This window comes from Sus scrofa, chromosome 15 (assembly GCF_000003025.6).
Source record: "Sus scrofa isolate TJ Tabasco breed Duroc chromosome 15, Sscrofa11.1, whole genome shotgun sequence".
In the NCBI taxonomy this organism is placed as follows: domain Eukaryota; kingdom Metazoa; phylum Chordata; class Mammalia; order Artiodactyla; family Suidae; genus Sus; species Sus scrofa.
This window is the reverse complement of record NC_010457.5, coordinates 54,341,609-54,367,610: the sequence shown is the minus strand read 5'-3', so window position 1 is coordinate 54,367,610 and position 26,002 is coordinate 54,341,609. Positions and strand designations below refer to the sequence as shown.

Below are 26,002 nucleotides of genomic sequence, written 5' to 3'. Positions count from 1 at the left end.
GCGCTTCCGCCGCTATGGTTTCTCTTGGGGTGGTTGGCATTTTCCTCCTCTCTGCTCTCCCCCTCTTGTGTCTGGAGCTCCGGCGTGGGGTCCCAGATCTAGGTAAGTGCTGGCTTTTGCCTCCTGGCGTTCACACCTGGTAACAGTCTCACGAACACTACGTGCAATTTCCCGGCCGCGTCTCCTCTGGGCGGCTTTGACTACGATGCCCAGGCTGCACCGCGCCTGCCTTCCTCTTCCCCCGCGGGGTTCCTGGTGGAGCGAGACTTTTGCCGTCCTGGGGAGGCAAACTCTTGGCGGAAAAGTGCCCCTCCAGATCTGGTGAAGTTTTGCGGGTAATGGGACAGAGGCCGAAAGCACAGGAGCAAGCATATACTTGACTTTCACATTGTGTTGAGTGCTCAAAAGGAAATAAACAAGCTGATGTAGGCCTTCTGAAGAATTTAAGAGACTTAAATGATAAGGAGCCACACGTTTGAAAAGCGAGGGCGGGAGGTGGAGGGAGCGGGATGACATTCCAGACAAAAGGAATTGTGACTTGAAGGAAAAGGATGAAGACCTTTGAGGCTGGATTAAAGAGACTAGTAGAGAGAGTGGCGCATGATAATAGCATTCATTGAACGCTTATTGTAAACTAGACTCTTAAGTCGTGGTTATTATCTCCTCTAAATTGGTTTACAAACTTTGAGGATGCGCACTGCTCTAACCTATTTTACAGTGGAAACAGATATAGGGAGGTTAAGGGACTTCCCTAAGGTTTTAAAAAGTCTGGATTCTTTGTGGACAAGTGTTTTGCAAGGAAGGTATAGCGGAAGCAGTGAGGCAAATTAGGTTTCTGTTGTTCTTGGCAGATTTGACTATAGGGTGTCTCTCTTCTCTCTCCCCTTTTTTTTTTCTTTTTTTCCTTTCTGGGGCTACACCTGTGGCTTTAGTAAGTTCTTGGGCTAGGGGTCAAATCGAAGGTACAGCAACTGTTGGCATACCTCTACCTGGTGTCTTTTGAGAATTATAAAATAAAACTAAAAATTCCTAGAGGATAGAAACCATTTTTATTCCAACTTCTTATCCAGGATCCCTCATCATTAACAAATTGTATTACACACAGTAGGTACTTGTTACATTTTTTGCTGATTAATTTTCATCTTGGCTCTCAAAATCATACAAAACCAAGTACTGAATTTTCCCTTTTTTGGGCAGATATGTATATAGTAATTTTATTTACAAATGACAGAATAAACATTGAGAACTAGAGAAGTACACAGTTGCATAACTTAACTGTGAGAAATAAGAATTTGTGTTCAGTGGGAGTGACTGATTTTAAATAGAATTTGATAAGATGATACATACCATCATGATTTAGTTCCCAATTAATGTGGATAATTTTCTTTCCTTCTTGGGGCAGAAGGAAAACCAAGATTTCTGCATTATTGATAGTCATATATTTATAATGTAGCCATTCACTTATATTCCTGAAAGATGTTCTAGAATCATTTTTTGAAAACTTGTTCTGGTAATGACAGTCGTGATGAATTTTGGCACCACAGGAAAATTATATGAAATATTATAAGACAGTTGCATACCTTAACTTTTATTATTATATTGTTCTGGTACAAATAATCTGCTAATATATTAGTACTTATTATTAGTTCCAAGAAAAATTGTTTTAAATTTTAATTGTAATTTTTTTAACCTTGTTAAGGAATCAAAGATCTTATTTTGCTATGTGGCCGGATTTTCTTACTGCTTGCTCTTCTTACATTAATTATTTCGGTGGCTACCTCATGGATTAACTCGTTTAAATCTACCCAAGTTTATCTGAAAGGTAAGTTTATAGTTTATGCTACTCTTTTAGAGTTTTCTACTGAAATTTCTTTCCTTTATTTATTCTAGAACTTGGCAAAATGAGAACTATTTTACCATTACTTTTTGCTGTGTAATTTCAAGGATAGTAGTCATTACTTTAGTTACGATTTCAAATGGGCTATAAATTGCAATATTATGAGAAATTGTACATTTTTATTATATATACATTTGAAACTATCATTTCTAACTGATATTCTGCAAATTCTCTTGTTTGTTTTTGTTTTTGTTTTCTTTTTTTGGCCACCCCGAGGCACATGGAGTTCCTGGGCCAGGGATCAGGTCTAGGCCACAGTTGCAATCTATACTGCAGATGAGGCAATGCCAGATCCTTGAACCCACTATGCCGGCCAGGGATCAAACCCGAGACTTGGTGCTGCAGAGACACTGCTGACCCCATTGCACCACAGCAGGAACTCCAAATTCTCTAATTTTAAATTGCCTCTGTGTTAATGGAGCACTAACTGCTATTTGGTACTTAGAGCTTATAAACTATTCGACAGATGGTAAATGTATCTACTGTTAAGAGTTAAAGAAAATTTGGAGTACTTTTGTAGTGTAGTGGGTTAAGGATCAGGCCACTGCTGTGGTGCAGGTTTGATCCCTGGTCCAGGATCTTCCATATGCTGCTGGCACACCAGGAAAAAAAAAAGAGTTAAAGATAATTTATTTTTTATTACATTCTGGTAGTTTTTATTTTCACACTTAATATATAGTTAAGCATTCTTAATTTTAGGAAATCATGCTTGTTCTTATTTTCATTTTGTTTTTTGTAAGTAAAAGTTTGTGTTACAGACCTTTTAGAACAATATTGTAATTCACCTCAGGACAGATAAATCTTAAAAGTAATGACTACATTCTTATATCCTATTAGAAAGAAGGGAGTTCCTGTCGTGGCTCAGCGATTCACAAACCTGACTAGCATATGTGAGAACGCAGGTTTGACTCCTGGCCTCGCTCAGTGGGTTAAGGATCCAGCATTGCCATGAGCTGTGGTGTAGGTTGCAGATGTGGCTTGGATCCCCCCTTGCTGTGGCTGTGGCATAGGTCAGAGCTGTAGCTCTGATTCGACCCCTAGCCTGGGAACCTCCATATGCTGCAGGTGTGGCCCTAAAAAGACAAAAGACAAAAGACAAAAAAAAAAAAAAAGTTTGTCAGTAGTGAATTTGGTGCATTATGTTTTGTTTTACTGTTTATTTAAATGTAAATAAATGAAAGGAAAATCAGCAGTGTTTAATTTATAGCCCTTTCAAACTAACTGTGAATGAAAACATAATCCTAAAAGGTTACACTATTCAACCCAAACATAAATGACAGTGTGGATGTTTCAGGGTCTCCCAATCATAGATTTTTGGAAATTTTTTTCTTCTTTTAGTATATTATTTGATCTTTTATACTTCAAAGTACTCAGTTGGAAGATTTAAATGACTCGTTGTAACTTCTCTTAAAAACTTTGTATTAAGTGTATTTTGGTATGGGGAAGATATTTGCTGCATAGATTAGACTATGGGCAAATATTCTGTGTTTTATTTTGTTTTGTTTTTCTTTTTATGCCTGCATATGGAAGATCCCAGGCCAGGGGTTGAATTGGAGCTGCAACTGTGGCCACAGCCATGGCAACAGAGGAACTGAGCCATGTTTGCAACCTGTGCTGCTGTTTATGGCAATGCCAGATCCTTAACCAATTGAGCCAGGCCAGGGATCGAACCTGCATCCTTACAAAGATAATGTCGGGTCCTTGATTTGCTAACCACAACAAGAACTCCATTCTGTGTTTTACAAATAAGGGAAATATGCACTTGCCATAGTTTTCATACTTTAAGTTGTACCTTTATATTGAAGTGCAAGTCATTTCGGAAACATTTATGGTTTGATAATTTTGAGATGTAATCATCACTGAAGACAAAAACTGTCTAATAAGTAATTAAGACTGTACATAATGCCTAATTATTGTCAGATTTTCCACCGTCTCTGCGGCGTTGCCAGTTTGACCCCTGGCCCAACACAGTGGGTTAAAGATCCCGTGTTGCCACAGCTGTGGCGTGGGTCACAGCTGTGGCGCGGATGTGATCCCTGGCCTGGGAGGTTCCTTATGCCTTGAATGTGGCTGAAAAGGGGGGGGGGAGGAAGAAACAAACTCATAGAAAAAGATAAGATTTTTGATTACCAAAGGCAAGTGATGAGGGGAGGGGGGAATTGGATGAAAGTAGTCAAAAGATGCAAACTTAGGAAGTTCCCTTATGGTGCAGTGGGTTAAGGATCCGGTGTTGTCATTGCAGCGGCTTTGAGTAGTTGCTGTGGTGTGGGTTTGATCTCTGGCCTGGAAACTTCCACATGCCATGGGTGCAACCCCCCCAAAAACAAACTAAATTAGTAGTACTAATTTAGTACTTAATCCCTAGTGCTAATTAATTTAGTAATCAGTCCATAGTAGGGATATAAGGTACAATATGATAAATATTAGTGACACTGCTGTACATTATATATGAAAGTTGTTAAGAGAATAAATCCTAAGAATTTTCATCACAAGGAAAAAAATTGTTTTTATTTCTTTAATGTTGTGTCTATATGAGATCTTGGATCTTCACTAAACCTACTGTGGTAAACATTTCATGATGTATGTAAATCACATCGTTATGCTGTACACCTTCAACTTACACAGTGATGACTGTCAATTATATCATTAAAACTGAAAGAAAAAAATATGTATATATTCTTTGATTCAGATCACTAAGTTTGATCACCTAGCAAGTTAGAGGCCAGACTGGACCTTCTGATTTTCTTTGTGCTTTACTGCCCTAACTTTTCCTTAATAATCTTGTCTCTTTTTTTTTTTTTTTTTTTGCTATTTCTTTGGCGCTCCTGCGCATATGGAGGTTCCAGGCTAGGGTCAATCGGAGCTGTAGCTGCAGCCTACGCAGAGCCACAGCAACATGGATCGAGCCGCGTCTGCACCTACACCACAGCTCACGGCACCCGGATTATCACCCACTGAGCAAGGCAGGGACGAACCGCAACCTCATGGTTCCTAGTCGGATTCGTTAACCACTGCGCCACGACGGGAACTCCTTCCTTAATAATCTTGAGGAAATATCTGCTGCCAAGAAACAAGTAAAGCTGTTGACAGAAAGGAATGCTCCTATTCAAGGATTGAATTGATTGACTGATTTTTTTTTTTTTTTTGGTCTTTTGTCTTTTTAGGGCCGCACCCGCAGCATATGGAGGGTGCTAGGCTAGGGGTCTATTTAGAGCTGTTGTTGCTGGCCTACTCCAGAGCCACAGCAACGCCAGTTCTGAGCTGCGTCTTCGACCTATACCACAGCTCACAGCCATGCCCGATCCTTAACCTACTGAGCGAGGCCAGGGATCCAACCCCCAACCTCATGGTTCCTAGTCAGATTCATTTCTGCTGCACCAAGACAAGAACTCTTTAGGGATATATTTAAAAGATTCATAATTCTTTGGGAGAATACAATTAAATGAAATTAACTTAAATGAAATTTATTCTACCCCCGCCCTCCAAAAAGGTCTATACAATAGCAGAAATCCCTTCTCTTGACATTCAGTAGATTATAAACTAATATTGGTTCAGTTACTATAGGAGTTGCCAGCCACACCCTGTCTTTGGGATCTAGGCATGTTGCTTTTACTGTCATTTCCAGGGGTGACCAGTGGCTGCAGCATAGCATACCGCACCTCGTGTGAGAATGGGCTTCCATGCTTTATCTTGGAGCTGCTGAAATGCTGTAGGTGGCTGCAGGAAAAAAATCCACATCATTATTCTTGAAGCCTCCTCACCAAAGCTGTAACACAATATTACTACATGTCAGAGAATTTTCATCTCAGAACAGACCTTTTCTTTACAGATCTTGCTTGTGGATTTCTTTGTTTCAACTGTCTGTGTGTATTTCATTTTCATTATTTGAAAAATGCAGCATATTTTTTTTAAGGCTTGTTTCCCCCAAAATGTTAAGATCTACAGAGTACTTTCAGAGAAGATAGCATTCAACTTTACCAATACTGAGGAATTAAAAAAAAAAGCACTTTTATGTTTTGGTGTCTTAGAAGAAGAAGAAGAGAAGAATGAGAAAAAGCAAAAACTTGTGAGGAAAAAACAACAAGAGGCACAAGGTGAAAAGGTAAAGCTACTTTTGGGGGAATAGAGAATACAGACATTTCAAATTTAGGTCTGTTGGTTTATGTGTTTGTGTTCAGATTTTTATTGTTATTATTTTAATTTTTAAATTTTTGCATTGTAGAACTACACCTGTGGCATATGAAAGTTCCCAGGCTTGGGGTCCAGTTGGAGCTATAGCTGCTGGCCTATCCCACAGCCACAGCAACTTGAGATCCAAACTACATCTGCGACTTACACCACAGCTCACGGCAACACCGGATCCTTTCACCCACTGAGCAAGGCCAGGGATCGAACCTGCCTCCTCATGGATGCTAGTCAGATTCATTAACGACTGAGCCACAACGGGAACTCCCAGCTTTTTTATATCAACGAGGTCAAATTCACATGACATAAAATTAACCATCTTAAATTGTATGATTCAGAATATTCACAATCTTGTACAATCATTACCTCTGTCTAGTTCCAAAACATTTTCTTCACCCCAGAAGAAAACCCTGTACCCATTAAACAATTACTTCTCCTTTCCCCATTTCTTCCATCTCATCCTCTGCTTTCTGTTTGGATGGATCTATTCTGGATAATTCATATAAATGGAATCATACAACATGTGACATATTGTGTCTGGCTTCTTTCACTTGCATGATGTTTTCCAGGGTTCATTCATGTAGCATGTATCACTACTTCATTCCTTTTCATGGATGAATGATATTTCACTGTATCCATGGGTCATAATTTGTTTATCCTTTATTGATGGACATTTAGGTTATTTCCACCTTTTGGCTATTAATAGTGCTGCTCTGAATATTTGTGTGCAGATACTTGAGTACTGTTTTCAGTTCTTTTGGGTGTATACATAGAATGGAATTGCAAGGTAACATGTTAATTCTATGTATTAATTTTCTGAGGAATTGCCAAACTATTTTGCACATAAGCTATACCATTTTATATTCCCACCAGTAGTTTCTGAGGGTCTGAGTTTCTACTTCCTCAACAGCATTTATTTCCACGCTCCTCACCCCCCGCATACGCGTCGTAAAGCATATGAAATGGTATTACGTGGTTTTGACTTGCATTTCCCTAATGACTAATAATGTTGAACAAATTTTCATGTGCATGTTGGACATTTGTATATCTTCTCTGGAAAAATATCTAAGGTCTTTGCCCATTTTTAAATTGGGTTGTCTTCTTTTTGTTGAACTATAGGAGTTTTTTTATGTATTCTGGGTATTGAATTCTTATCAGATACCTGATTTGCAAGTATTTTCTCCTAGTCTTTGGATTGCTTTGTAGTCTTTTTATAATGGCCTTTGATGCACAGAAATTTTTAATTTTGATGGAAGTCTAGTTTTCATATCTTTTGTTACTCATGCTTTTGGTGTCATAATCTCAGAATCCATTGCCAAATCTAAATTCATGAAAATTTACCTCTATATTCCAATTGTTGTATAGTTTTAGCTTTTTTTTTTTTTTTTAAATCTTTTTCTGGGGCCACACCCGCGGCACATGGAGGTTCCCAGGCTAGGGGTCAAATTGGAGCTGTTGCTGCCGGCCTATGCCAGAGCCACAGCAACTCCAGATCCAAGCCTCCTCTGCAATCTACACAACAGCTCACGGCAACGCCGGATCCTTAACCTCCTGAGCGAGGCCAGGATCAAACCGGAAACCACATGGTTTGTAGTTGGATTCATTTCTGCTTCCGCCCTGATGGGAACTCCTTTAGTAAGTTTTGAAATCAGGAAGTATGCGTCCTCCTACTTTGTTCTTCTTTTTCAGTAGTTTTGTCTATGGGGACCCTTTCCAATTCTGTTTGAGTTTACGGATTGGCCTTTCATTTCTGCAAAAAAGGGCTTAGGGATTTTGTGAAGGATTGCACTGAAATCTGTAGATTGCTTTGAGTAGTATTTTTTTTTTTTTTTGTCTTTTTGTCCTTTTTTGTTGTTGTTGTTGTTATTGTTGCTATTTCTTGGGCCGCTCCCGCGGCATATGGAGGTTCCCAGGCTAGGGGTTGAATCGGAGCTGTAGCCACCGGCCTACGCCAGAGCCACAGCAACGCTGGATCCGAGCCGCGTCTGCAACCTACACCACAGCTCACGGCAACGCCGGATCGTTAACCCACTGAGCAAGGGCAGGGATCGAACCCGCAACCTCATGGTTCCTAGTCGGATTCGCCACTGCGCCACGACGGGAACTCCAGCTTTGAGTAGTATTGATATCTTATTTAGTAATTCTTCCAGTCTGTAAACACGCAGTGTCTTTCCATTTATTTATGTCTTTAATTTCTTTCAGCAGTGTTTTGTAGTTTTCAGTGTATATAACTTTCACTTTCTTGGCTAAATTTATTCCCAAGTATTTTATTCTTTTAGATGCTATTATAAATGGATTATTTTCTTAATTTTCTTTTTTGATTTTTTCATTACTAGAATATAGAAACACAAATGTTTTGGGTTTTTTTTTTTTTTTTTTTTTTTTTTTTTTGCTTTTTAGGGCCATACCCATGGCATATGGAACTTCCCAGGTGAGGGGTTGAATCAGAGCTACAGCTGCCAGCCACAGCCACAGCAATGCCAGATTCAAGCCACTTCTGTGATCTACACCACAGCTCAGGGTAATGCTGAATCCTTGACTCACTGAGTGAGGCCAGGGATTGAACCTACATCCTCATGTATCCTAGTCAGGTCCATTAACCACTGAGCCATTTGTGGGAACTCCAAAACACAAATAATTTTTGTATTGATCTTGTATACAGCAGCTTTGCTTATTGTTTATTAGCTCTAGTTGTTTTTGTGTGTGGATTCCTTGGATTTTCTATGTATAAAATTGTATCATTTGAGAGTAGGTATAGTTTTACTTCCTCCTTTCCAAATGGATATCATTTATCTCTTTTTCTTGCCCTGTTGCTCTAAAACTTCTAAACAATGTTAAATAGCAGTGGTGAAAGCAGAAATCCTTGTCTTGTTTCTGCTGTTAGAAAACTTTTAATGTTTAATCATTAAGTATGATGTTAGGTATAGATTTTTTTTGTAGGTTCCTTTTATTATATTTTTTTTTGTCTTTTTACCCACACCATATGGAGTTTCCCAGGCTAGGATTCGAATCGGAGCTGTAGCCGCTGGCCTACACCACAGCCACAGCAACTCAAGACCCAACCCGAATCTGCAACCTACACATAGCTCACGGCAACACTGGGTCCCCATCCCACTGAGTGAGATGAGGTTTTGAACCTGTGTCCTCTTTGGATACTAATCAGATTTGTTTCTGCTGAGCCACGATGGTAATGCTGGTGCTTGTTATGTTTATCAAGTTCTCTTACTCATTTCTGAATAGTTTTATCATGAAAGTGGGTTGAATTTTGTCACATGCTTTTTATCCATCAATTGAGATGATCATGTGCTTTTTTCTCCTTTGTTTATTAATGTGTTTACATTGACTGATTTTCTTATGTTGAACTATTTTGTATTCTTGGCCTAAACCACACTTGGCATTGACATATAATCCTTTCAATATGCTCTTCAACTCAGTTTGCTAGTATTTTGTTGAGGATTTTTGCATCTATATTCATAAGGATTATTGGTCATAGTTTTCTTTTTTTTGGGCACACCTGCAGCATATGGAAATTCCCCGGGGTGAAATCAGCGCTGCAGCTGCCAGCGTGCACCACAGCTCATAGCTACACCAGATCCATAATCCACTGAGCGAGGCAGGAATTGAACCTAGAATCCTTATGGATACTAACTAGTAGGATTTGTTTCTGCTGCACCACAATGGGAACTGCTCTTACGTAGTTCTTATTTGCAACCTTATAGAAAATGTAAAATCATAATGTTGTTAATGGATGGTAACAACACCTAATTTATTTTTTTGAAACAGGCCAGCAGATACATAGAGAATGTTCTAAAACCTTACCAGGAAATGAAATTGAAAAGGCTGGAAGAACGCTTTTATCAGATGACGGGTGAAACCTGGAAGTTAAGCAACGGACATAAACTTGGGGTTAGAAAATACTCTCATTTTATATTTTGGATTCTGCTATTATTTGCATTTCCTTTAACATATATTGATTTTTTTTAATTGCAAATGATTAGTCCACTCTTTTTTAGGGGTCTTTATTAATAATGATTGTACATCAGTTTTTGTTTAGCATATTTGCATGTTGAATGGTTAGGGTGGCTTTTGGTGCCTAAAAAGCATATATAACTTAGATCCTAAAAAACCTCTAACATAGGGCAGTTTTTGAGAAAACTGTTGACTAAATCACATCTTTTGTATGAGAGAATTCAGATCTCTAAGGTATTAAGAGCTGCCATTATATTCATTCTGTTTGGCTCTTTTTTTGTAAAGCCAAATTGACCTTTGACTCTTTTTTCCTTTGGCATTGAGTATAATTTTGTCATTTGCTGGCAGAAGTTTGCAACATTAAGTTTTCTTCTTTCTTTTTCTTTTTTTGCTTTTCAGGGCCTCACCTGCAGCATATGGAGGTTCCTAGGCTAGGGGTCCAATCGGAGCTACAGCTGTTGGCCACAGCCACAGCAATGCCAAATCCGAGCTGCGTCTGTGACCTACGCCAAAGCTCACGGTGACACTGGATCCTTAACCCACTGAGTGAGGCCAAGGATCAAACCTGAAACCTCATGGTTCCTAGTCGGATTCACTTCTACTGCGCCCATGACGGGAACTCCTTTTTTTGTCTTTTTTTAGGGCCGTACCTGCAGCATATGGAAGTTCCCAGGCTCCAATTGGAGCTGTCCAATTGGAGCTGTAGCCGCTGGCCTACAACCACAGCCACAGCAACACCAGATCTGAGCCGTACCTGCGACCTACACCACAGCTCACAGCAGCACTGGATCCTTAGCCCCCTGAGCGAGGCCAGGGATCGAACCTGCCTCATGGACACTAGTCAGATTCGTTTCCACTGAGCCATGACAGGAACTCTGCAACATTAAGTTTTCTTACAGAGAAAAAAGGATATTCATAAAGGAACTCAGTTTCACAGAGAAACTGGCCATACATTTTTTTGTGTAAGATCCTTTCTGTCTCAGATGGTTTTTTGTTTTTATGTGTTTGTTTTTGCTTTTTAGGGCCACACCCACAATGTATGGAAGTTCCCAGGCTAAGGATCAAATCAGAGCTGCAGCTTCTGGCCTACCCCTGACACAGAAATGCAGGATGTGAGTCACATCTGTGACCTACACCACAGCTCTTGGAAACACTGGCTCCTTAACCCACTGAGGGAGGCCAGGGATCGAACTTACATCCTTATGGATACTAGTTGGATTTGTTTCCACTGCACCACAATGAGAACTCCCCAAAGACTTGTTTATTTATTTATTTATTTATTTTTCCTGTTTATATTGCATCTTTCATTTTCTTGTAAAGAAAATGATCCGGTAGTGGTAAACAGGATTCTGACAGTGAAGCAGAATTCGTTTATATTCATTTCATAATGGTAAATATGTTGTAAAACAACAAGGGTGGGCAAGAAAATTATCATGAAAGTTGGCCCCATAAAGTGCAACTACTCTGTGTAGTGACTTCACTACTGAGTTGTATGTCTTTTGTTAGTTTTGTATGTTAGATGTTGATAGTCTGATCTCAGCTGGCCACATCTCTTTCTTTCTTTCTTTCTGTTTTTTTTTTTTTTGTCTTTTTGCTATTTCTTGGGCTGCTCCTGCGGCATATGGAGGTTCCCAGGCTAGGGGTCCAATCGGAGCTGTAGCCATCGGCCTACGCCAGAGACACAGCAACGCGGGATCCAAGCCGCATCTGCAACCTACACCGCAGCTCACGGCAACGCCGGATCGTTAACCCACTGAGCAAGGGCAGGGATCGAACCCGCAACCTCATGGTTCCTAGTCAGATTCGTTAACCACTGCGCCACGACGGGAACTCCGACATCTCCTTCTGAAGTGATCACGGCGTGAATCATTCTGCACCTTGCTTTTAGGCTATGTCTCCATGGTACAACTGGTGTATATTTTAACCTAATTAGTGGGGACAACAGAGTCAGGGAGAAGGTAGACTATTGGTGCTACAAATTGAGACTCTTAGGACTGTGGAAGAACATGAGAACTGGAATGTTAGAGTGGAAGGAGAAGTGGTCCAACCCGTTGTTTGCAGTGAGGCAGCCCCAGTTTGGCCAGTAATGTTCAGCATCACTATCTTTTGACTCCATTCCCCATGCTCCTTCCACCAAATTCTCAGGTAGAGTAAAAGAATGGGGAAAACAACTCCAAAATAGTGGCTGTGTTTAGTCTGATAAAAAGAACTTTTTGGAGTTTGTGCTATGGCACAATGGGATCGTTGGCATCTCTGCAGCAGCAGGATGCAGGTTCAATTCCCAACCTGGCACAGTGGGTTAAGCATCTGGCATTGCTGCAGTTGTGGTTTAGGTCACAACTGCGACTCGGATCTAATCCCTGGCCAGGGGACTTGCATATGCCACAGGGTGGCCAAAAAAGAAAGGAAAAGAGAGAGAGAACTTTTCTAAGGTCAGTAGAAATGTAGAAGAAGGGCATTATTGAGCTAATTAGTATGTATTTGAGAATATATTTAAGTGAATTATCTTGCTAAGGAAAAGGTTTTAATAGATAATATTAATAAAAAGTAGTCTTTGTGATTTCTGGAATGAAATCTTTTCCCTCCTAAAGTGATTAATTCAAGTGAAAGATCAACATTTGAATTTGAGAACTGTAGTATGTATAATGTATGACAGGATACTAGGGCCACAGTCAAGTGTAGAAGTATTGTCTGGTAACACATATTGCCCTGTGTTTTACAGACATGTTCTATTTTCACAGCCTTTTAAGGCATAATCCCTTGCACTGCTTTGCCTCCTTTACTGAAGGGGGGAAAGCATATCATTCAGGTTTTCTTCTCTCTTCTACTGAGAATCTTAGGGGTCAGTTAAAATGGAATGTTCGCTCTTAGCCTTATACTTTCAGAGGGAGCTCCAGAGCTGGATAAGGGTAGTTTCTAAAAGACATTAGTCAAGGAGTTCCCTTGTGGCACGGCAAGTTAAGGATTTGGCATTGTCAGTGTAGCGGTTCAGGTTCCTGCTATGGCACATGTTCAGTCCCTGGCCTGAGAACTTTGGCATGCCGAAGAAGTGGCCACAAAATAAATAAATAAAAGATGTTAGTTAAGCTCCATGGGTTGTTTGTTTATTTTATTTTATTTTATTTATTTTTGTCTTTTTGCCATTTCTTGGGCCGCTCCCGTGGCATATGGAGGTTCCCAGGCTAAGGGTCTAATCGGAGCTATAGCTGCCAGTCTACGCCAGAGCCACAGCAACGTGGGATCCGAGCCGAGTCTGCGACCTACACCACAGCTCACGGAAACTCCGGATCATTAACCCACTGAGCAAGGGCAGGGATCGAACCCGCAACCTCATGGTTCCTAGTCAGATTCGTTAACCACTGCACCACGAGGGGAACTCCTGTTTTGTTTTTTTGACCACCTTACAGCACATAGAGTTCCCTGGGCCAGGGAATGAATCTGAGTTGGAGCTGTGGCCCATGTCGCAGCTGTGGCAATATCAAATCCTTAACCTGCTGGGCAGGGCTGGGGATCAAACTCAGGTCCTGCTGCTGCAGAGACACTGCTGATCCTGTTGTGCCACAGCAGGAACTCCTGGGTTTGTTTTGTTTTTTGTCTAAGGAGATAATGCTTTACATTTCTGAGTCTAATAATGACTTTATTGTATTTTCTACTGAAATGCCACCAGGGTAAAAGAAATAACCATTGTAAATAGAATTAGGTAAAAAAAGAGCATCTCTTTAGAAATTGTCTGTTGTTTTTCACCAGGGCGATGAAGATTTGGTGCTTGAAAGTGAGAGTCATACATCTTCTGAAACATCAAACAGAGAAGCAGCAAAGAGACGAAACTTGCCTAAGCTTTTAACCAGAGTTTCACCACCTGCTGCACAGCCCACGCAGAAGAAGGTTCACTGCTTAATGCCTACTCACTGAGCTATATCTGTGTGCAGTAAGAATATTGTTCTGTGGGTGAAATGATATGTGGAGGGAAGATTAGGACTGTCTATTAATCCAAATAGTGTCTTCCCACTTCCTTACAAAGTTATCAACTTCATTAAGAATCACCTTGCCTGTTTAATATTCATATTAATGTTCTGAACCAAACTTAGAAGGTATCTAGGAAGATAAATGATGATGAATTTAGAAAATACTCTTTTGCTTTTTTAGGGCATCACCCACAGCATATGGAGGTTCCCAGGCGAGGGGTCGAATTGGAGCTATATAGCTGCCGGCCTACACCACAGCTCATGGCAATGCCAGATCCTTAACCCACTGAGTGAGGCCAGGGATTGAACCTGTGTCTTCATGGATCCTAGTCAGATTTGTTTATGCTGGGCCACAATGGGAACTCCGAATATACTCAGTTCTTTCTGAGGAAGTAATTTAATTATGTAGAAACAGAAAATGAAATGTTTACAAGGGAAACATCCCATGGGTACCTAAGGCATGATGAAGCCATATTGAGTGAGTGGCTAATATTATTAACATGAGTGGATCATTGTTCTCAGTGGCCCTTCCAGGGGATGGGTTAGCAACTATTCACTTTGGAACAATGCCCAGGTTTGTTATTCCTTCTTTACATCTTTAATCCCTGAGTTGACTATGATTTGGAGCTGGTTAAAGTTGAAATCAGTCTTTTTACTGACTCTTGGGGAAATCTGGTAAGCTATCAATTTCTTGAAAGTGTTTTCTAATGTACTGCCTTTCAGTCTACAATTTCCTGATCACTTCATGGAGCTTGAGTATAGGAAACAGGTCATTGATCTATTTCTAATCTTTCAAAAAGATCTAGTGAACTCTATGGAATAATTAAAAATTCAAGATTCTTATCTTTTGGTTAATAGTATAAATTATCTTATGCTAATGGTAAATTTTAGTTGACTGTCACAGATGCTTTTGATACCAAAGAAAAACAACTAATTTGTTTTTTTTTAATTTTGTTATTATCATTGAGTTACAATGTTATGTCAATTTTTACTGTACAGTGAAGTGACCCAGTTATACATATATTCTTTTTCTCACATTGTCCTCCATCATGTTCCATCACAAGTGATTAGATATAGTTCCCTGTGCTATACAGCAGGATCTCATTGCTTATCCACTCCAAATGCTATTGTTTATATCTACTAACCCCAAACTCCCAGTCCTCCCACTCCCTCCTCTGCTCCCTTGGCAACCACAAGTCTATTCTCCATGTCCATGAGTTTGTTTCTTTTCTGTAGGTAGGTAGGTTCATTTGTGCCATATATTACATTCTAGATATAAGTGATATCATGTGGTATTTGTCTTTCTCTTTCTGACTTCCTTCTCTTAGTATGAGAGTCTTGGTTCCATCCATGTTGCTGTAGATGGCATTTTGTTCTTTTTTATGGCTGACTAGTATTCCATTGTGAACAACTGATTTGTTTGATAAATGCAATTTATTTATTTACTTATTTTTTGGTCTTTTTTTTTAGGGCTGCACCCACAGCACGTGGAGGTTCCCAGGCTAGGGGTTGAATTGGAGCTGTACCCGCCAACCTAGCTGCATCTGCGACCTGCACCACAGCTCCCGGCAAAGCTGGATCCTTAATCCACTGAGCAAGGCCAGGGATCAAACCCGCATCCTCATGGATCCTAATCGGGTTTGTTAACCGCTGAGCCATGAAGGGAACTCCAATAAATGCAATTTAATGTTTGTTAGATGAAATGTTATAAAACATGGAATCTCTGGTAGTGAAAAAATAAGCCTTCCTGGCGGTGAAATTGTTGATAACAAGTGCTTTTTTTTTTTGTCTTTTTAGGGCTGCACCTGCAGCACATGGAGTTCCCAGGCTAGGGGTCGAATCAGAGCTGTAGCTGCCGGCTACACCATAGCTACGGCAATGCCAGATCCGAGCTGCATCTGCAACCTACACCACAGCTCACGGGAATGCCAGATCCTTAACCCACGGAGTAAGGCCAAGGATTGAACCTGCAACCTCAGATAACAAGTGCTTTAATGAGAGAAAATGGTCTGAACATTTGTTTCTTTAATAGATTAACAGGAACAGGGAAACGTGAGTAAATCATGAAAGCAACCAAAGTGGATGGTTGTTATCCTGTCCTCTAGAAGATGCTGATGAAGGAAAATATTTATGTGCTCATCTCTAATTTTTCTACATATGACCCTAAATTATTTGGAGGTCTTATTGAACTTAAATATTCTCTGCTTCCTTAAAAAAAAGAAAAAAAGTTCCCGCTGTGGCACAATGGGATTGGCGGTGTCTTGGGAGCACTGTGATGCAGGTTCAGTCCCTGGCCTTGTTCAGTTGGTTAAGGATCTGGTGTTGCTGCAGCTGCGGCTTAGGTCTCCACTGTGGCATGGATCTGATCCCTGGCCCAGGAACTCCATATGCCACAGGGCAGCCAAAAATGGAAAAAAAAATGTAGTTTATCCATTTTTGTATACTGTCTTGTAACATCATAAACCCACAGTTCTTTAAATGTGTGCTGATTGGTAGCTGTCATCTCAAATCCCACTTTTATGTCCTATTGTTAGCATAAAGTTGCTTACCCAGAAATGTTTATTGACTCTTATTCTCATTGTAAACTTTTAATACATTTATATTAAAAGAATTCATTCAGGGAGTTCCCATCGTGGCTCAGTGGTTAACGAATCCGACGAGGAACCATGGGTTGCAGGTTTGATCCCTGGCCTTGCTCAGTGGGTTAAGGATCCGGCATTGCCGTAAGCTGTTGCGTAGGTTGCAGATGTGGCTCGGATCCTATGTTGCTGTGGCTGTGGTACAGGCTGGCAGCTACAGCTCTGATTCAACCCCTAGCCTGGGAACCTCCATATGCTGTGGGAGCAGCCCAAGAAATGGCAGAAAAGACAAAAAAATAAAAAAAATAAAAATAAATAAAAATAAAAGAATTCATTCATTAAGCTTAGATATGTCCAAACTCCATATTGAAAGAAACTTTCTTAGTGAGATTATATTTTTCTCCTTCAAACTGTTCACATACTTATTACTAAATACTTACTTTTCTTTAGGTTCTCGATTTACCTGAAGAACCTCCTGAAACAGCTGAAGAAGTAAGCTTTTTCTTTTTCTTTGAAAAGTATATTTTCTGTTTTCATTAACATTACATAAATATGTCTTACCTGAATTTGGTTTCAGGAAGAAGATAGTATAGTGTTTATGTGATTGTACTGTGATTTGGTCTTGCTTTGAATTTGGCTCCTCAGCTTGAGTCCTGTTTTGAAAGCCTGCTGTCTGCTGAGCTTGTATTTTAAAGCCCCTCCCACTTCATCAAGACAGAGATAGGATATGTGGGCTTTCTAAAACTTTGGTCAGGGAGTTCCCCATCCTGGCTCAGCCTTAATGAACCCAACTAGTATCCATGAGGACACAGGTTCAATCCCTGGCCCTGCTCAGTGGGTTAAGGATCTGGCATTGCCACAAGCTGTGGTATAGATTGAAGCTGTGGCCTGGATCCCATTGAAGCCTTCTTGGATTTAGAGCAGACTAATATAGATGAGTGAACTAATGGCTGGCATGGACTTTTGTGTGTGTGTGTGTGTGTGTCTTTTAGGGCTGCACCTGTGCAATATGGAGGTTCCCAGGCTAAGGGTTGAATTAGAGCCGTAGCTGCTGGTATGCCACAGCCACAGCAATGCTGGATCTGGCCTGAGTCTGTGACCTACACCACAGCTCACAGCAACACTGGATCCTTAACCCACTGGGTGAGCCCAGGGCTTGAACCTGTGTCCTTGTGGATGCTAGTCAGATTTTTTTCCGCTGAGCCACAACAGGAATTCCTAGGATGGACTTCTGATAGAGGAGGGAGGATCTGAGACATAATCAGTACAATTCTTAAGCATTATACCTTGAATTTTTTTTCTTTTTTGGCTGTCCCACAGCATATGGAAGTTCCTGGGCCAGGGATTAGATCCAAACTGTAATTGCAGCCTATACCACAACTGTGGAAACATCTGGTCCTTTAACCCACTTTGTTGGGCTAGGGATCGAACCTGCCTCCTGGTGCTGCAGAGATGCTGCTGATCTTTTTGCTCCATAGTGGGAACTCCTTAACATAGGACTCTTTATGAAAATAACTGTGGAAGAAAACAGTGCTTTCTATTATTTAAAAAAATCTGGAGCCTCGAGCAAAATGAAAGTAGAAGCTTTTTAAACATATCCTTCAACTCATTACTGCTGGGTCTACTGAGGTTTTCATGTCCTCAGGAGAAGCACTCACTGGGATTGTTGGCAGTCTTTCTTTTTTGTCTTCTAAGGGGCTGGCTTGTGATTTTGATCCCATTACACCAAAGTGGGAACTCCTATACCTTGATTTTTTTTAAGTGCCTGTTAGGTATTTTGTATTATAACCAGCCACAGAGTAAGATTTTTTAATTGAGAGAAGGAACTAACTCATGGTACTCTAGAATTCACGATAGCATAGTCATCATATGTTACTGTCCTACTTTTAAATTGAAAAGACTGTAGAATTTAAGATAATTTGAAAACAATTTTGTACATCATCACAGCATCTCTTTTCATTATCGTACGCTGTCTTATTTCATTCTAAGGAGTACCTGGGAACCAAAATTTAATTATTGCTGCTACTTTTCATTTAGATTTCATTTAACAATCTGTTAGGGATAGTGATTTATTTTTTAGTTTGCATTGTGTCCCAAGCCTTTTACCCATTCATATGGCATTCTGCTAGACTGTCAGCAATATTAGGAGAATTTGCATACCCACCTTTCACACTGATTGTAATAACAGAACAATAGCTAGCATACAAGCAATGATAATGTATTTCTCTCAAGTATTTATCTAATCATAATAGACATTAATTCACTGTATTTAACCCTAGTTTCTCTTAACATATTTGGCTTTAATTCCCCTATTAGGTTGAACATAACCTTTCTGTAAAAGTTGTTTTATTGTTTCTAAAAATAAGCAAAATTGGCTTTTCATCTGTGATTGTTGTTTTGTGATTTCTTTATTATAAAACTTTTCTTTAGTAGAAATAATGACAGCTCAACATTTCACTGATTTGGATATGAGTCAAATACCTTACCTACCCAAATGAAAATATTTTCTAGGGAGTTCCTGTTGTGGCGCAGCAGCATATGAATCCAACTGGTATCCCTGAGGATGTGGATTCAATCCCTGGCCTTACTCAGTGGATTGGGGATCTGGAGTTGCCATGAGCTGTGGTGTAGGTCGCAGACTCTCAGCTCAGGTCCTGAGTTGCTGTGGGTAGGCAACTACAGCTCCGATTTGACCCCTAGCCTGGGAACTTCTGTATTTCACATGTGCGGCACTAAAAAGCCAGAAGAAAAAAAAGGGAAAAATTTTCTAGCATGGCTTTCCTGAAGGGGGTAGGTAGTGCCATAAAACCCCATTTCTGCAAACTGCAAGGTCAATAGGAACAAAGGTCCCAGGACAGTTAGGATAATGTTGACCATTGCAAAGGGTTTTCTGACAGTAAATAATGAACATCAGAATAAATTACTAACTCCTCTTCTTTATATTTTTGAATTTATTTATTTTTTTTGGCTGCCCCTGTGTCATATGGAGTTGCTGGGCCATGAATCAGATCCGAGCCACGGTTGTGACCTACACCACAGCTGGGGCAGCTCCAGATTCTTTAACCCACTGGCCAGGCCCAGGATTAAACCTGCGTCCTGGTGCTGCAGAGACATCACAGATCCCATTGCGCCATAGGGGAACTCCTCACCATTTTTTCTTTTTAGAATGATGTTTCATATGCTAATAGGTTGCAAGGTCTTTTTAGCTGTTTAACTGTTTTATCAGAGGAATGATTGTGGGGAAACACAATACGTAAAGCAGACAAAGCAAGAGCCACTTGCAAGAGAGGATCCCCTAGAGCCTCAGCATCCAGCGCCAAGTCCAGGCTAATCTCTCATTTGTGAGCATGATGCAGGCATGGCACCCAGCCTGCAGTGATGGAGTGGGCTGGGTAACTTGTGTTTCCTTTCAGTCTGGTGTCGGTCTTGTCTGCAGACTTGGAGGTAGCCCTGGATTGTCTTGGTTTGGTGGGTCACTTCCAACGCCCAGCCACAGTCTTGATACTGTCTTGGCAGACAGACACCTTCCGTCTCTGGTGTCTTCTCTGGAAGGCTCTGCCACGGGTCTCCTTAGTCAGAAGATGTTTTTCAGGTTCAGCAGAATTATTTCTGTGGTCAGGGTGAATTTTATATGGACCTTAGCGGTGGCTTACACCTTTCATAGCTATATTCCTAAAAACCCAGTGCAAGCGCTTAGAATTATGAACAGGTGGAAATTCTCTTGTGACACAGCGGTAGCAAACCCAACTAATATCCATGAGGATTCAGGTTTGATCCTTGGCCTTGCTCAGTGGATTATGGATCTGGTGTTGCCATGAGCTGCAGTGTAGGTCACAGAAGCAGCTGGGATCTGGCATTGCTGTGGTTGTGGTGTAGGTTGGCCGCTGTAGCTCCAATTTGACCCCTAGCCTGGGAACTTCCATATGCCACAAGTATGACCCTAAAAAACAAACAAACAAACAAAAAAGAATTATGAACAGGTGTCTCCTAGCAGTTGTGGTTTAGAATTGCAAAGATCAATGGGTTGGAATTCTCATCTGCACACTTGTATTCCTCAGGTCGTGACTGTCGCTCTCCGATGTCCCAGTGGGCGTGTCCTGAGGAGAAGGTTTTTTAAGTCTTGCAGTTCACAGGTGAGGGAAATTATATTTGGAGAAATATTTTTGTTGAATTTGGTTACAGTTTATCCCCATGCAGGGAGGGGGTGCTGTCTGTTTTCTGTCTCCCATCAGGGGAGGGTAAATGGTATTTATAGGTATCCTGCGTGGCAGAAATTTGGATAATTAGTCATGCTGAGCCTTTGAAAACTGTGATGTCTGCTTTCAATTTTTTTTCAGTTCTTCCTTTGTTTCTTTTCTTTTTTCTTTTTTTTAAATTATACTTTCATAGCTTGTGGGTAAGATGCTTTCAAATCTTTAGAAAGCAACTGGTATTAACTTTGTTCTTATTATCCCTGATGGAGTATTAAGCTAAGCCCTATAGTTTATGTGTAGTTTTCAGATTATTCTTTAGAGCTTGATTCTTTTTGTCCTAATAGACTTTTTTTTTTTTTTTTTTTTTTTTTGTCTTTTTGTCTTTTTAGAGCTGTACCCCTGACACATGGAAGTTCCCAGGCTAGGGTCCAATCGGAGCTGTAGCTGCCAGCCTACTCCAGAGCCAGAGTAACTCATGATCCGAGTCGAGTCTATGACCTACACCACAGCTTACAGCAATGCCCCATCCTTAACCTGCTGAGCCAGGCCAGGGATTGAACCCTTGTCCTCATGGATGCTAGTTGGATTCGCTAACTGCTGTGCCACAACGGGAACTCCTAGACTCTTTTTTTCTTTTTGAAAACAAAACTGCGTTTATTAACAATAATTTGGAAAATGTGTAAATGTAAGAAAACAATTTCAACCTGCAGTCTGACACCAAAACCAATTACTAATATTTTGGCATATTTCTACTTTTTTTTTTTTTTTTTTTTTTTTTTTGCCTTTTTAGGGCTGCACGAGTGGCATATGGAGGTTTCCAGGTTAGGGGTCGAATTGGAGCTGCATATTCCGGCCTATGCTACAGCCACAGCCACACAAGATGTGTGGCTGTGTCTGTGACCTACACCACAACTCACAGCATTGCTGGATCCTTAACCCACTGAGGAAGGCCAAGGATCGGACCCACATTGTCATGGATACTAGTAGGGTTTGTTAACTGCTGAACCACGACAGGAACTCTGTGCATTTCTACTATTAAGTTTGACTCCTAGCCTGGAAACTTCCATGTGCCACGGATGCAGCATTAAAATATATATATATATTATATATTTAAAATATTTAAAATATATATCTAAATGGGAGATCCCCTGGTGGCATAGCAGCTTAGGGATCCAGCATTGTAACTGCTGTGGTTCTGGTGCAGCTGTGGCATGGGTTCAGTTCCTGGCCCAGGAACTCCTGCATTGCCATGGGCATATCCAAAAAGAAACAAAAAATGTATATCTAAGTAATTTTCTATCCTGATTGTTGTATATAGCCCTCTATGTCAAGAATGCTATAAACCAGGGAGTTCCCTTGTGGTCTAGTGGTTAGGATTCACTGCTTTCACTGCTGTGGCCTGGGTTCAATCCCTGGTCTGTGAACTGAGATCAGTCCCACATCAAGTTGCAGCATACTGCAGCCACCCCCCCAAAAGAATGCTATAAACCATAATAGAGAATACTGGTAGATTTGACTGCATAAAATTTTTAAATTCTGTAAAGGAAATTTTCATCAAGTTAAAAATTCAGAAAAATTATTTTTTATAAGGAGCTTATTACAAATCAAAGAAAAATACCTCAGTGGAATGGCAGATAAAAACAAAACATGAAGGATCTCCTATAGAAGAAAAACTAAGTTAGGAAAAAATGTTTGGCCTTACTTAGAATCAAGGAAGTGCAGATTAAAATGGATACCATTTTCTACCTATTAGATTATCAAATATTAAAAAGACTAGTACCCAGTTTGGGGCAGTGTGTGGGATAATAGGGATTCTTTTTTTTTGGGGGGTGCACCCACAGCCTATGGAAGTTCCTGGGCCAGAAATCGATCCAAACCCCAGCTGCAGCCTACACCACAGTTGTGGCAATGCCAGATCCTTAACCCACTGTGCTGGGCTGTAGGTTGAACCCGTGCCTCAGCAGCAACCTGAGCCATCACAGAAACAGTTTCAGATCCTAAACCCACTGTGCCACAGCAGAAACTCAACAGGGATTCTTATTAATTGTTCATGTGAATATAATTTGAATCACAGTTCCTGTGGAACAATTAACCAGGAATCAAACCCACACCACAGCAGTGACAACACCAGATTCTTACTTCTAGGCCATCTGGAAACTCTTACCGGTATATATTTAAATATCTTTTGACTAAATAATTTCATTTATATGAGAATTTATTCTTTGGAAACAAGACAGATGATTAACGGCCCAAGTGTTTAGGGATTGGTTAAATTAAGGCATATACATATATTGGAAGATTACGGTTGCTATATGACATAATGTATGTTTATTACAAGGAATAACAGTAGGTTTAGGGATGATGGTAGAAGTCAGGAATTACCTATCACTGATACACCAGCATCTTCGGAGAACATTCTTTCGTTCAGCTTTCTTCCTAAAGCCAAGAACCATCCTTTGGCTGGCATTATTTTTAGGAAATAATAGGTAGAAATCTGGACAATTACTATAAGAATCTTCATGACAGGAAATGCTGTACATTTATAGGGAAGGCTCATTGAAAATTGGGTTGTCGGAGTTCCCGTCGTGGCGCAGTGGTTAAAGAATCCGACTAGGAACCATGAGGTTGTGGGTTCGGTCCCTGCCCTTGCTCAGTGGGTTAACGATCCGGCGTTGCCGTGAGCTGCGGTGTAGGTTGCAGACGCGGCTCGGATCCCATGTTGCTGTGGCTCTGGCGTAGGCTGGTGGCTACAGCTCCGATTCAACCCCTAGCCTGGGAACCTCCATATGCCGCGGAAGCGGCCCAAGAAATAGCAACAACAACAACAAAAAAGACAAAAAGACAAAAAAAAAGAAAATTGGGTTGTTGTAAGGCAGAGTCTCTGGGAGCTGGACAGGTCTGTTGTGACAGTTCCTGGGTGATTTTGATGTGGACTTTGGCTTAGATTCTATTCTAAGTAACTTTTTTCCTGGAGTTTCCGTTGTGGTGCAGTGAAAGCGAATCCAACTAGTATCCATGAGGATGTGGGTTCAATCCCTGGGCTTGCTCAGTGGGTGGGAAATTTGGTGCAGCTGTAGCTGTGGCATAGGCCAGCAACTGCAGCTCTAATTTGACCCCTAGCCTGGGAACTCCATATGCTGCAGGTGGGGCCCTAAAAATCAAATAAATAAGTAACTTCTTTCCCAAATACTAATGTTTTGTTCTTAACTTATTTATTTGTTTATTTATTTTTTTGCCTGTGGTGTGTGGAAATTCCTAGCCAGGTATCTCACCCTAGCCACAGCAGTGATAACACCAGATCTTGAACCACTAGGCCACCATCCTTGTTATTGAATAATCTTTCCATTCCCTGTGGTTGGAGCTTTCATAATTGTTAAATATTCCGCTGTCTGTAGGAGCTGATAGGCCCTAGACCTTCTCTGAAATAAAAGGTATTAAAGGTCATTCACATCTTAAAATTCATGGTATGCTATTTCCCTCTAAACCCTGGAAGTTTCCTTTGAAAGGTCTGAAAGTTCTGTTTCATGACTCTGAGAGGTGTAATTTAACAATGAAACAGTCATGAAGTAGCATCGTCATCTAGAGATGACACACCGTTGTGCACAGTTTTTGATAACTAAGCTTTTTGTCTTTTAGGTCTTGTTTGACTGGATGATGAAAATTGGGTACCACCCATCCCTATACAGCCTTGCCACCTCCTTTCCCAGAAGGCTTCTGGAAGTGGAGGAAGGCTGGTCCCTGCAGGACCTAGGAATAACCGTGGATACCATACTCAACGTGGAAGAGAAGGAGCAGAGCAGCTAGTTAAGAAATGCAGACCATCAGTTCTGCATGAAATCAGTTGTGCTGTGGCCTTACAGGACAATAAAGGATTCACATTAAAATTGTGCCATACCTTGACTTAGCTCAAGGCAGTAAACACTTTTTTTTTTTCATTCTTTTTTTGGCCATCCTTGAAGCATACGGAGTTACCAGGCTAGGGGTCAGATCTGAGCCGCAGTTGTGACCTACATACAGTAGCTGTGGCAACGAGATCCTTTAACGCACCACGCCAGGCCGGGGATCAAAACTGCATCCTGGCACTGCAGAGATGCTGCCTCTCCTGTTGCGCCCCAGTGGGAATTCCCTTAAACACTTTAGTGTTGATCTCCATGGGAACATAAATGGACATAAAGAATTAGAAGAGGATTGCTCTCTTGATATGATCATTTTGTGCCATCTTATAATAAACCAAATGAGAACTTGGTAGAAATGTATACAGTGTCATTAATTTATATTTTTCTTAGCTGATGCCATTTATCAGTTTGTTGAAAAAGTCATAAGACTGTTTCCTGCCTCATCAGTCTGTCTTGCCACGCTGAACATTTGACAATTCAGTCAAACTCTTTTCAGTCTTATAAGCAGGAATGCTTATTCTGCTGTATTTCTAGAAATTTAAAGACTTTTCAAAGCTCTTTTAAGGCTTTAAAGTCTTTTTTTTTTTTTGTATTTTTTAGGGCCGCTCCTGTGGCATATGGAAGTTCCCAGGCCAGGGGTGGACTTGAAGTTGGTAGCTGCAGGCCACAGCCACAGCAGTGCGGGATCCAAGCTGTGTCTTCGACCTACACCATAGCTCACAGTAATGCCAGATCCTTAACCCACTGAGAGGCCAGGGATCAAATCCACGTCCTCATGGATACTAGTTGGCTTGTTGCTGCTGAGCTGCAGTGGGAACTCCTGAAGTCATTTTCAATAGTAAACATTGTATTAAAGTTTACTTAACTAATATTTAAGATTTATTTCATTTGCCTTGCATTGAATTGTAACATTTACATTCCAGATGGGTCAATATTTTAAAAAATAAGATAAGGAAAACGCTAAAGTGTAGGTGAATATTTTAAACATGTCTGTCATTTCATTTTCCAGTTTATACTCCTATAATGGTGCATTCATGCAATATTATGCCAAGTCCAAACTCCAGGTTTGATATAAAAGGCTCTTTGTTCTAGCCACTCCCTTTCTCTTTCTTAAGGAATTGGTTTAACTTGGCTCCTCTGTGTATTGCCCTTTACTTAATGTTCCTTTATTTCTATTCTGTAGAATTTATTACACTCTATTACAGCTATGTCTGGAGTTCCCATAGTGGCTCAGCAGGTTAAGAACCCGAGGGTTAAGGATCCAGCATTGCCATGAACTGTGGTAGTTCACACAGACGAGGCTCAGATCTGGCATTGC

At 40.6% G+C, this 26,002-nt stretch overlaps 1 protein-coding gene across 2 annotated transcripts; it reads left to right on the top strand.

The window, feature by feature from the left end:
* Positions 1 to 25,036, top strand: UBXN8 (UBX domain protein 8). Of its 2 annotated transcripts, none has more exon segments than NM_001244745.1 (8): positions 1 to 102; positions 1,700 to 1,822; positions 5,926 to 5,999; positions 9,866 to 9,988; positions 13,799 to 13,936; positions 17,046 to 17,087; positions 20,654 to 20,728; positions 24,425 to 25,036. In NM_001244745.1, coding segments are annotated over 8 exon segments (831 nt in total). In that variant the 5' UTR covers positions 1 to 14; the 3' UTR covers positions 24,593 to 25,036.

Excerpts from the sequence above, each read along its gene's own strand:
- UBXN8 (XM_021074602.1), top strand. The coding sequence starts at position 5,790 with ATGCAGCATATTTTTTTTAAGGCTTGTTTCCCCCAAAATGTTAAGATC. Across the intron at positions 6,000-9,865 it reads AAGAGGCACAAGGTGAAAAG|GCCAGCAGATACATAGAGAA; the intron begins GTAAAGCTACTT and ends TTTTTGAAACAG. Across the intron at positions 9,989-13,798 it reads GCAACGGACATAAACTTGGG|GGCGATGAAGATTTGGTGCT; the intron begins GTTAGAAAATAC and ends GTTTTTCACCAG.